This window comes from Nannobrachium achirus (genome assembly GCF_963921795.1).
Source record: "Nannobrachium achirus genome assembly, chromosome: 2".
Classification (NCBI taxonomy): domain Eukaryota; kingdom Metazoa; phylum Chordata; class Actinopteri; order Myctophiformes; family Myctophidae; genus Nannobrachium; species Nannobrachium achirus.
The window spans coordinates 65,333,908-65,347,143 of NC_137811.1; the positions used below are offsets into that span (position 1 = coordinate 65,333,908).

At 43.1% G+C, this 13,236-nt stretch overlaps 1 protein-coding gene across 1 annotated transcript in view; it reads left to right on the forward strand.

The window, feature by feature from the left end:
• Window positions 1-5,394: 5,394 nt before the first annotated feature.
• Window positions 5,395-13,236, forward strand: part of myh14 (myosin, heavy chain 14, non-muscle) — a gene marked incomplete at both ends in the record, with an annotated part of 100,746 nt that continues 92,904 nt past the window's right edge. The window contains one exon of the mRNA XM_080748357.1: window positions 5,395-5,571. Coding sequence (XP_080604483.1) covers window positions 5,395-5,571 — 177 coding nt within the window. The remainder of the gene's footprint in view (window positions 5,572-13,236) is intronic.

Consider the following 13,236-nt stretch of genomic DNA (forward strand, 5'->3'; position numbering starts at 1 on the left):
TGTGTCAGAAACTAAAGAGCTGTCCACTCCAAGCACTATAACTTTAAGGATATAGTTTCAGAAATCGTTCCAACTCAAGTCTTTTTTACTTTGTTTCTGTGTTTCATTCTTACTGCTGTTGCTGCTATGACACCTGGAATTCCTCACAGGAATTTAGGGCATCCATAAAGGGTTATCTTATCTTTTCTTAAGTAGTAGACCTCACCTCATGTCCCCTCACTACCCGTGCTAAAGGCTAACCGCCATCAGAAAGGTGCAATCCCTGTCTTACCATTTGTATTATGTATTGTGGTGTCATGTGAAGCATGACAACAGTGAGTGACAACAGTGTGTGAAGCATGACCAAAAGCTTCACTTTTACGTTTGTGCAAAAGTTTACAAAAAGCAGGTTCACTTTGCTGGCAAAGAATCCTCGGACCGAGAACAATAGTGTGTTGACTATAGCAACGACACTAATAATTATTTACAGGTTCATTCCTTATCTTGTTCAGTGGTTCTCAGTGGTCCTTGAAGGGGTCCCTGGCAAAATGAGTTAATATAGCATCAAAATAACCCTATATATGCCTATATAAATATAAGCCTATACACTGGCTAAGTAAAAATAGCTGATCTACAAGCTTGCAAGGTGTTCTGAGCTTGTAGATCTGATATTTCCCAAAAATGTGGAATATACTTGAAACCTTTTTTAACCACACAAATCTTGTATGGGGGTCCTGGACTCTGAAAATATTTTTAGGTGAATCTCCATGGTCCAAATACATATGAATTTGGGGGTCCTTGACATGAAAACGTTTGAGAGCTTTCTAAAATGAATTAACACTGAGGATTTGGGTCCCAGAGATGAAAAATGTATATGTGTATAAAATGTTGTCCTTTGGCTAATGCTTGTGAAACTGGGAGTCCTTTAATCTAAAGGGTTTTAGAATCACTGCCCTAGAGCAAGGCACTTATGCCTAGTTGCCACTGCAGTGCAGAGCTGCCCCTTTGGCCAATAGTAGATAACTGGGATTATACTGGAAGCTCCCAGTGACCAACAGTAGAAGACTGGTTGTACTGGTCAGCTCCCAGTTGTACTGGTCAGCTCTCAGTGATCAAGGTGGTTGTACTGGTCAGCTCCCGGTGGTCAACAGAAGACTGTGGTTGTACTGGTCAGCTCCCAGTGACCAACAGTAGAAGACTGTGGTTGTACTGGTCAGCTCCCAGTGACCAACAGTAGAAGACTGTGGTTGTACTGGTCAGTTCCCAGTGGTCAACCGTAGAAGACTGTGGTTGTACTGGTCAGTTCCCAGTGGTCAACCGTAGAAGACTGTGGTTGTACTGGTCAGTTCCCAGTGACCAACAGTAGAAGACTGGTTGTACTGGTCAGCTCCCAGTGACCAACAGTAGAAGACTGTGGTTGTACTGGTCAGTTCCCAGTGACCAACAGTAGAAGACTGTGGTTGTACTGGTCAGCTCCCAGTGACCAACAGTAGAAGACTGTGGTTGTACTGGTCAGCTCCCAGTGACCAACAGTAGAAGACTGTGGTTGTACTGGTCAGCTCCCAGTGACCAACAGTAGAAGACTGTGGTTGTACTGGTCAGCTCCCAGTGACCAACAGTAGAAGACTGTGGTTGTACTGGTCAGTTCCCAGGTGTGAATTGGTGTTCCTGTGTGTCTGTGCAGCATGGCAGTGCTGTAAGACCGTCCTTGCTCAGCTTTTCCCTGGATGAATGAATATAAAACTAAACCAGTCAGTATTTCTGAGGTGTCGGCACACAATGTAATTTCCCCCCTGGTTCAGCTGTAGAGTTCCACCACTCTGGGTTAATTAACACAGCCTTTCAGGGACTCAAAATGGGATGTGTCTCCAACTGAGTAAAATGTATACCAATTTTATGATACGGTATATATATTTTTTAAAACTAATCAAAATGGTCAAAGAACTTTGCTGTCTCTGGTCAGCTCAGTGGTGTGTATTGCACATACTGTAGAGGCTACAACTTAGCATGTAGGCTATTATGCGCACACTTCTTTAAGCCACGGTAAAGGGCAGATTTCACTGATGTGTGAATGATAATGTAGTGTGTGCTAACGCTAACGGTTTAGTGGGTCATTATCTAATGAGCTATACCAGAGTTAATTGTGTGTGTACTGTGAACACCAGTGCCCCCCCCCCACTGTACTGAACAGTGGGCCATCCTGGAGAGACAAGCCATCATTCCTCCCAATGGAATTATATTTCTATTGCTCTGTCTAACATTTCTATTGTTATTGTCAGTGCAGAGCTCATTATACTGATGATAAATAATTTACTCTGAACTCTTTCATACCTGCTATAATGCACTAAATGCAGCAGTGCTTACAGCATCTAAAACAATACAAAAGTTAACAAAAATGAGTAAACTTGTCTCACATGTTCAGCACTGTTAACAATATTAGTTAAAAAAAATGTTTAGGCTTTAAAGCAAGGGTCTTCAACAGGGGGTCCGGGACCCCTAGGGGGTCCTCAGAGTTACTACAGGGGTTCCGCCAAATCTTTGTTGTTATCATGTTTGATCACTTGAACCCTAGCATCCCTATTCTTAGTGGAACATTAGCCAAAAAATAGCAGATCTACAAGCTCACAGAGGTTGTGAGCTTGTAGATCTGCTATGTTTTGGCACAGAGGTTTGGTGTAGAGGGTAAAGAAGAACAGACTAGTAGGTATTGACAGTTCAAGTGGTTAAATATATGACAATATACACATTAATCCAACCTACATATAGATGATAGATAGTGCTGTCAAGTCTATACTGTATAAGAAATAATCCAGGTACATTTTTAATCTGCGACACAATTTTATACGATATGTAGTGGGGGTCCCTGCTTCATCTCTCTCAGAGCTAAGGGTCCTTGGCCTGAAAACTTTGAAGACCCCTGTTTAAAGGAGTAGTTCACCCCAAAAATGACTTACCGGTATATTCTATCAATTACACACCCGGCGAAGCCTTAAATTCATGGAGATTTTATTTTTATGGCATTCCTAAGCCAGGAGAGTCTTCATTAAGTTTCCTAGCATAGGAATGTGAGAAAAGAAAAATAAATCTCCATGAATTCACAGCTTCATGAGGTGTGTAATGATATGTTTTTAACTAAATAAGCATAGGACTTCAAGAATTTCAAGGAGTCCATGAAGGCCATGGCCGTCGTTGCCCTTCAGTTTGGCCATCTGCCCCTCCAAAAAATGACATGACCTGAGGCCACAGTGCCCCCAGCAGCTGACTGTACTACTCTCCTCTGTCTCTGTCTTGTCAATGTAGACACCAGTGTCTCTTTCTTGTCATGTAGACACCAGTGTCTTTTGTTGAGTCGCCATTTTTAAACCAATCCAGTAACTTTTATTTGTGCAGGGCTGAGCATGGATCAGTTTGTAAATACCAATTCATTTATTTCACAGCAGATAGTATACATAGTACATTTAAAATCATCCTTAACCCTTAAATTAAATTAATTATTGTATTAATTATTCTAAAATCTTGTTTTATTTGATGGCCTTCCTGCCCTGGCATTTGGCCTTTGTGCCCTCAAAAAGTTGACAACACCAATTAAGGCCAAGTGGTTGCCCCTAAAATGACGAAATTCCAGGCCTGCGTAGGACACTGGCACCGTGTTGCAAATTGAAACGCTGCAGTAAATAATCAATAAGTAATTATAACAAAAATTGCGAGGTTAGCGAAAGAAAAATCAGGTTAATATCACATTAGCCATAGTATTACACGTTCAATGGCTCCCCCCCCCCCCCCCCCCCCCCTCGTGTCTACAGTATGTGGCGGTATAGCCTTGGAGTGCTGTCAGAGTCAATGTAGTGATCAAGTTTCTGTAGTAAAACACCAGTTCTGACTAGAGGAAGTGGGTCTCAGAACACAGCAGCAGTGGTACAGTCTTAGTAGTAGTAGTAGTAGTAGTAACTAATGACATTCACTTCCACTGTAGTGCACACGCTGTCACCTCAACTCTCAAGAGGACACCACTGCTCCGTAAGGCGACTCAGCGTTTTCTCTTTGTTAGATTCTTCTTCTGTTAACCCCCCTGGGTTAACAGGGCCCCTCAGAGACGTTCTGTATATTGATTTATTGATTGAATACTTTAAAAGCAAGATTGTTAATAGTACAAGTAGTGATTGTTATGCTAAAAGGATCAGACAAATCTACCGTATAGTATGCTATGAATCAAGGGTCTTCAACAGGGGGTCCGGGACCCCTAGGGGGTCCTCAGAGTTACTACAGGGGGTCCTCCAAATCTTTATGTGATAGAAACTTCTGATCTACAAGCTCACAACGCCTCGCAGCGCGAGGCGTTGTGAGTGGGTGTGTGTGTGTGTGTGTGTGTGTGATTGGGTAAATGTGATGCGCAATCTCTATGAAGCGCCTTGGATAAAAGGTGCTATATAAATGCACCATTTATTTATTATTTATTTAAGGTGTGGAGATGCACAAAGCGTGATTTATACTCTGCCGTGTGCTGAAAACAAATTAAGCATAAAAGTGAAACAGGGTGAATTTACTCCGAGAAATTAGCATACACGCTTGGCCACCTCTGCGTGGATAATGTTGTCTGAAAGAGAGAGAGAGAGAGAGAGAGAGAGAGAGAGAGAGAGAGAGAGAGAGAGAGAGAAAGGCTTACAAGAGGAAATTGGTATGAACTGAAGTTGTAACTGCAAGAAAGAGGATCAGTGGAGGACAAGACAAAGATGATGTCTTCTCATCCAAGTTCAGTCACTGCTGTCCCCCACACCCTTCACTACCATTCTTCTATTCCCCTCTCTCTCTCTCTCTCTCTCTCTCTCTCTCTCTCTCTCCCCCCAACCCCTGACTGTCATGTCAGTTTCTTGAGATGGTTGATGTATGTATCTCTCTCCCTGCTTCCATCTCTCTGTTTTCTTCCAACCCAGTCGTTTCCTCGACTTGCCCTGTCTCTCAATTAGGCCATCGCTGGCGCAATGTCTGCTGGATGTAGGCCCTCCATGCCTCTTAACTGCTCTCCTTTCCTCTGTGTGTGTGTGTGTGTGTGTGTGTGTGTGTGTGTGTGTGTGTGTGTGTGAGTGCGTGCGTGCGTGCGTGCGTGCGTGCGTGCGTGCGTGCGTGCGTGCGTGCCACTCCACGGACACTCCACACTCTGGATATGATGTTAATGTCTTATGTCTGTGCATGACGTCTGTGCATGACGCATGTGTGTGTGCGCGTGTTTGTGTGCGTGTCAAGTTGGGATCACATCAGTGTCACTGTGACTGTCTGACAGCTATTCCCAGCACTGCGGTTTGCCGCCCACCCACCCACACTGTACAGACTCTGGAACTACTGTAGCTGCTGTAATATCCCTGCCTCACTGTTCGCTTTCCGCTTCTCTCTCTGTTTCAACACAGTGCCAGCAGTACCATGTCCAGGTCAACAGGGGGCGGTGTCAACGATGTCACCCGCTTCCTGTCCACCGGGACGCCGAGTTCCCCCTCGGCGGTCAACAACTCCTCCGGCCTTGTGTTCTCGGCGTCCAGTCAGGCGGACTGGGCCGCCAAGAGGCTTGTGTGGGTCCCGTCGGAGAAGCATGGCTTTGAGGTGAGTTTCGTCTGCAACACAGGTGGTTGAACAAAGCTAGAAGTGATGTTATAGTGATGTCACCTTTTGAGCGGTGCTCCTGGAAGGAGCTAAGTCTTTATCCGGTCCCCCAAAGATCTCCGGTCCCTAAAAAATGTCCGGGCTCTGAAGTGTGGCCTACATCTTGGCACAAACGGCTCAAAGTTTGTTGTACAAGCTTCGCAGGACGCGCTGTGATTGGCCAGCGGGGCGCTTAATGAAATTACCCGCTCACTTCACACTAGGTGTGATTTTTTTGTATTTATATTGTGCCAAATCACAACATGTTGTCTTGTGACACTCAGGTCAGAGCCAACAATTCCCCCATGAAAAAGTGCTTTGCGACAGACAGTGGCAAGTAGAAACTCCTCTTTAGCGGGAGGAAGCCTTGAGCCGAACCCGGTTCTCTATGGGTGGATGACCATCTGCCTTGGCCGTGTTGGCTTGAGAGGGAGGGGATGCACACAGAGATGCACAGCAACGACAACTGTAATACAATAAAGAAGAGATCACACCGATTGCAGCAAGCAAATGTTTAATTATAAAAGCACATGCCACATGTTAGCAAAACAGATTTGGCAATTAGACTCCATATTAAAGCATTTAGAAATCTTATATACAATAAATGTATGAAATTAGCTTTTAACAGGGAAACCCCCCAATGGAATCTAGACCAGGGGTTTTCAACGTGGGTGACAGGGCACCCTGGGGTGCCGCGAGATAATCTGAAAATATTTGGAATTTATTTGGACTCTTGATAAAATATTTAGTATCATTTTCAATTTGAAGTACAAAGTTATTTTCTGTGAGTTCTAACCAAAATGGCTATTATCTCAACGTTTTCCTCACAACATATTCGCTAAAATATCGTCACTGTCGGTCAGAAACCTCAAAATGTGTACGTCTTTTGTTAAAGCAAAACCCTTCTTCATCATTCAAGACTGTCGCACAAAACTAGTGAAAACAGCCGATCTGCTGTTTTCACTAGTTTAGTACATTTTATAGATGATAAATACAAAACGAACAGTTTTGGACATACAAGGTTTCCACCCGACAACGACAATATGCTATAAGGTGCTGGGATTATAGAATCCCAGCACCTAGAAATTATAATGTAGGGGTGCCTCGGATTAAAACAAATATTTATGGGGTGCCCTGAGACGAAAAAGTTTGGGAACCCCTGGTCTAGACGCTGGTGGTGGCTGTGCAGATGAACCTCCTTCACTCTAAACGATTGATACAAGGTGGAGTCGGGATGGAGGTGGGATGCTTGTTGCATGCTGAAAAGAGAATGACAAGGTTCAGAGGCAGTGGTGATATTTAAAGGCGGAATCCAATCGCCTGATTGGCTAACTGTAGATTGGCTAGAAGGGCACACACTTTGAGCTGAGAGTGACAAATGCGGCGTAGATCTTTTTTTATTGAATTCGCGCTGAAAGCTTCATTAACAGTCCACAGCAGCCATTATCCATATGCTCGACGATGCCTTCCTTCCTGCAAGACTTACGGCCGGACTACACCAGAAAACGCGCGCGTATACGTGCGCTGTCTGTGCATGTGCGAAAAGCCCCTGGCTACACCAAGGAGGGGGTATATGTGCGGGAGACCAGAGAGTCTGTGTACAAAACGCATACGCGTATGTAAAAAATAGAGCCGATCCTATTTTTACAGCATGCGTATCCGTGGTTCGAGCTATCCGTGTGCCTGGTGTAGCCGGCTGAATTGAGATACATTGGATCTATCCAAAACGCGCATACGCGCACACGCCCCGCATACGCACGCATATGCACTGACGCGCGCAAAACGGCTTGGTGTAGCCCGGCCGTTAAGCACAAAAACTCAGGTGTAGAAGTCAAGGTGTTAACATGCATTGATGGGATGTGAATGCATACAGGAGGAGCGAGGATCTCAGTGAGCCATGGGAAGTCTCCTGGCAGCATAACTGAGGGCCAGTCCCAGGAAAGCCTGAACCAACCCCAACTATAAGCTTTATCAAATAGGAGCGTTTTAAGCCTAATCTTCTAAAGAGGGTGTCTTCGTTTTCCCAGACCAAAACTGGGGCTTAAAGTGTGCCTTTAAAGCGGGGCCGGATCTAGGCATAGGCAAGGGGGGGCAATGCCCCCCTAAATGCCCTGTCTGCCCCACCAAACATGATGGCATGCAAAAATCAAAAATCGGCCGGTATGATATCAAACCGGCCGCATCGGTGACCGGACGGTCACTGACATGCTCTGGACTAATTTAAACATTAGCAAATAGCAGCCAGTCTACTTAGTGGCAGCCTACAGTACAACAGAATACAGATGATGCTGATGATTACCTTTGCAATGTAAGGATATATTCCATAATCCTGTGTCAATGTAGTCTCAAAGAAGAAGGAAAAAAAAAAAGCATTGCAAGGCTTTCCTGCCTCCAGTCCAGACGGTCCATGCAGAATGAGTTTACTTTCACTTTCATTTAACAGAAAGCAACAGCATTGCAAAAGCTGTTGCAAGCGACAGAAAAAGCCATCCTATAAATGTCCCTTTATTTTAGCCAGTTTCAAAGGAAAACCACCTCCCGTTTCTCTGTTGTTGGAAAAAAAAAAGTCAGTTCACTTTGCGTGGTGTCACTGTCATGTGTGTCTGTCCACACGCTGGATTAATCAATGCATGTCCAGGTGAAGCCTGTTAAAGGTCGTTATAGTATCCTCCGATAGTTTCACAAAGTACATTAAGCAACAGAAATGTATTATGTAACATTTTAAGTCCCTTACAGAGGTTTTACAACCCAAAACAACAGGAACAGCCAGGGTCATGAGGTAATATTTTGCCCTTAAATATTTGAAAGGAAGGAATAGACTAGAGTCAGACTACTGTGACACAAGGTAAATTTCTCACCTTGAAGACAATGAATGCAACCTTATTTTAGCTTTTAAGACAATCGTTTTGCTTGTTAAAAAATATTTATTCAATAATAATATTATTAATAATATTTGAAATAAATGATCTCAATATGTATACCAATAATTTTAAAATAAAGGTTTTGCCATAATCATGCAGCTCTAACAGTGACACAGACAGAAGCAATGGCACAGCAATTATACAATATATACAATAGTATGTATTTTTAACTTTAGGTGGCATAGCTCAGGGGTAGAGAAACTGGTATTAGAGCATGAAGGGTATAAATCCCGAAGGGTTCCCAGTTCGAATCCGGGCTCCCCCTGAGTTAATGTCGAAGGGTCCTTGGGCAAGACTCTGAACCCCTAATTGCCTCCGGTGAGTAGGTTGGTGCCTTGCATGGCTTCCTCCGCCACCGGTGTCATGAATGTGTGTGTGAATGGGTGAATGTAATGCACAAGTAAAGCGATTTGGATTAAAAGCGCTATATAAATGCACCATTTACCATTTAGGCCTTACAGTGAATGATCAGCTGGCATCAATATTATATCCATATCATATTAGACTGGATATTGTCTGTGATTTTGGATATTGTACTTTTGTGATTGATTTGGCATTAGTGTTCTTCTAGCTTATTGGTACTCAAATTGAAGTATGTCTTGTAGGCCTACTTGGCCTGAAAAAAGGGTATTGGAGCAACCCTATTTTCTAGTTCATAGCTAAAGAAATCGGTATCGGAAAATCAGTTTTGGCAGGTCAGACCTTCATAAAACCGGTGGATCGGTACCGGCCAAGAATTTTGCAATCAGTCCCCATCTCTACTAGAATATATAGAGACAGAGAGAGATAGGTGTAAGACCTGTAATGCGTGTTATAGGTATAAGTGTGCCAAAATGCTTTGTTTTTTATGCATTTCGGGTGTTTTAGGGGGTTTGATCCCCCCATTTTTTTCCGCCCACGCCTAACGGCGTGGGCTGGAGGTGCCCCCCTATCATTTCTTGCTGCCCCACCTACTACTAAAGGCTAGATCCGGCCCTGCTTTAAAGGGATATTCCACTTTCAACAGGGAGCAGTGGTAGGGCCTCTCTCCACATACAAACCCATTGTAACTTCAAACTTCATTTTAACCATGATAAATTCATTAAAAACACACATTATGTTTTCTGGAGACTCATTTTACCTTCCTAATACGTGAGCAGGCCGTGTTTTTTCAATAACTTTTTTCATGTATTTTTAATAATTATTTGGAAAAATAGAAAAAATGAAATACAAAAAAATTATTATTACAAATAAATGAAAAATGTTATCGAAAAAACACGGCCTGCTCACATATTAGGAGGGTAGTATGAGACACCAGAAAAAATAATGTGTGTTTTTAATGAATCTATCATGGTTAAAATGAAGTTTGAAGTTACAATGGGTGTGTGTGGGGAGAGGCCCTGGGCCTGGAGGGCCTGGTAACATTTACATCAAATATCTAAATATTCAATCAAGCTAATTAAAAACTGTTCAGGGTGTTCATAAAAGCCTGATTAGATGATAAAATTACCAAAAGTTTTTTTGAAAGTGAAATACCCCTTTAAGTTCAACACTGGCCCTCAATGGTGCTGCTACAAGGAGCTGCATTAATGTGCTCTCCTGGGTCTGACTAGTCCCTATTTAGACCGGCTAGAATGACAAGGACAATATGATTAACTACCTGTTATGATAGAAAACCAGCAGTACTTGCAGTCTCTGAGGACCAGGAGCGGTAACCAGGCTAACTGGTCTGACCAGTGCCACTATCCAATCATCATGCAGCAAAAAGGACCAACAGTAAGCGGGTTCTCATTCCATCCAAACAGCTACATCAATTAACTAATCTGATTAACACACCTTTAGCTAGAAAATGAGAACTAATAATTATATGAAGTCAGCTGGTGTTGTGTTTTGAATGAAGTTTTTGGACACTGCTCCTACAGATTTTGCCCTAAAATCACGCAAAGCGGTACACAGTATCTCTAAAGTCATATCCTCAACATAGATTTGTCCCATTTCCCATATTCCCTCCTGATTGGCTGCGATTGCCTAAAGTTTGTGTATCTCCCGATTAGGGAGTCTTACTGGTATTAGTGAATAATATATAGTTGGCCAATCTGTATATGGTAGAGCTTGTTAATATACAGAAACCAAAGTTTCGACAGTATAGTCTTCCTCAGGGTCCTTGTTGAGCGGTGCTAACCGCTCCTATAGACCGCTTTTTTACCAAAACTATGATGTCACAAATGATGATGACTTGAGTTCGCTAGACCAATGAAACACTTCGATTCTGTTGATCTGTCCATGATGTCATAGTCACAGAGGCACTCGATTGGTTCACCCTGATTTAGAACGCGTTTAGGCCGCGTAAAATACGTCATAACGCGTTTAGGCCGCGTAAAATACGTCATAACGCGTTTAGGCCGCGTAAAATACGTCATAAAAAATTATTGAGCGGTGCTAACCTTGAATTTCAAAATTATATTGGATGAATATCACTTATAAGCGATAAAATAACCACACTTTTAGACAGACTGTGGAAAATCTTACAGGTTATAAATGATAGGCAGCTAATACAAGTTTAAAATACAAATGAACAGACTTTGAAAAACTAAAATATTCATCTTCTGGCCTCTTCTCGCCTCTCTGGAGGCCTCTCTGGAGGTAAATAAGGTCACTTATCATTACACTATGACACTCTTACAATCCGTAGCTTGGTCAACTAACTGATGAGAAATGACAATAAAGACTTATATAGTCTGAGCAGACCTCTAGACTGACATCATACACAACAAAAAGAATATTGCCATGCATGCCTATCAACACTGATTTGCGCAGGAATTAGTTTGCACCGCTCACTTCGCACGGGTGCGATTTTTTTTAACACATCTATTCTGCATTGTGGCTACGAGCCGTGCGGCCTCCTCTTGTCTTAGGTTATATTTCTAGCGGGGTCAGCACCACTTCAATACGCTCCTTCTCCTGTGTTTGCCAGAGTATGTTAACCCATTTAGGCCTAGAACTATTGAATGCTTTAGCTATTGAAAAATAGCAGATATACAAGCTCGTGCTTTAACACTTTCTGTAAGTTGCTCTGCAATAAGAGCAGTAGTAAATAGTTGACATGGTGTACATGGGGGCTGTCCAACCCCAGACACTTGAGTATTAGCAGGAGTAACACCTGATTGAAACCAGCTGGTCCTCAGTGAAATCAGCTGATTTGATTGGAAGAAGAATTGGGGAGCATCATGGGTGAACTCCAAGCCCCCAGAGGTGGAGGGCTGAAGCCAAATTGACATGGTGGCCATTTGAGATACTGCAGCTTTTTTACAGATGGGGCCAGAAACATGAACGCGCATCTTGGCTCCTTTGAATTGCGCGTTCATAGCGTAAGTGTGCGTTCATGAATTGTAGCCCCAGCGTGTACATGAACAAACTCTATGGCGCAAAACGCGTCACTTAGGCCCCACTACGTCACATTTTACAACCGGGAGAAGGGGTGAAATTTGTCTTCATTTGCTGGGTGAGCAACTCAATACAAGTGGACGGGCAGGGATATCTGGTGCCCTCTCTATACATATTATAACTCTATGGTGAACTCCCATCTTATCATTCACAATTCACATTCCTGTTTGACTATTTATCGGCAGGTGAATGATTAGCTCCAAGTGTGCAACTTTTACTATAGGCGTGTCACACAGGTAGAGCAAGGTAGGGCTATTATTCCACATCTTTAATTATATAAATTCTATTCACAAGATTTGCCGGTTTAACCACGTTCAACCTGTCGTCCCTATTTTGGGTATGTCATTATTGCCTGTTTCAAACCAACGTTTCCAACTACACCTACAAGCTCACAATGCGTCGCATCGAAACGTGTCGTGAGTTTGTATTTTCTTTCTTTTCCTTTTATTCAAGCCAATTTGCAATAATGGGGCCGCAGACTGAGGCTATATGGAAGTGGTCCATTTGGTTCCACTTGTACATCTCAGAGTAATGGGGGGGTCCTTAGTTGGCACTATTGCATTGTAAACAGGGGGTCCTTGAAATAAATAAAAAAATGTTTGAGAATCACTGGGCTATGGCTGTTTGGGGGTCCTTGGCATGGAAAGGTTTGCGTTAGCACAGGGGTCTTCAACAGGGGGTGGCCCTAGGGGCTCCTCAGAGTTACTACAGGGGGGCCACCAAATCTTTCTGATAGGATCATTCTTTTAAATTAACAACTTGAACCCTCACATCCCTATTCTGAAGAGAACTTTAGCCAAACTGCGAGGCGTTGAGAGCTTGTAGATCGCCCAGAGGTAAAAAAGAGCGGACCAAGTACAGAGTGAAAGGTCAAGTTAACTAAAAACACGATTGCTGTCAAATAAGTATGAATATAGCTATGAAATCGATGAAAATCTGTATCACACATTTATACAATATGTATAGATGGGGTCCCTGCTTCATCTCTCTCTCAGCTAAGGGGTCCTTGGCCTGAAAACGTTGAAGACCCCTGCGTTAGTAGATTTCTTCAAGCTTTTCTGCCCACAGTGCTGCTCCTATTCACTGTCCCTGGCTGTGCTCTGATGGTGTCCTACATTTAGATGCTGGGTAATGAGCGCTAATATGTTTAGGCCACAATGACACACAAGTCACAAGACCCCTCATCACCGTGCTCCTTTGATCCCCTGCAGCTCCACAATATTACAAGTACTGGCTTGGATGTTTCATGAACCACATGGCCAAAGTGTAATGAGAAACCACA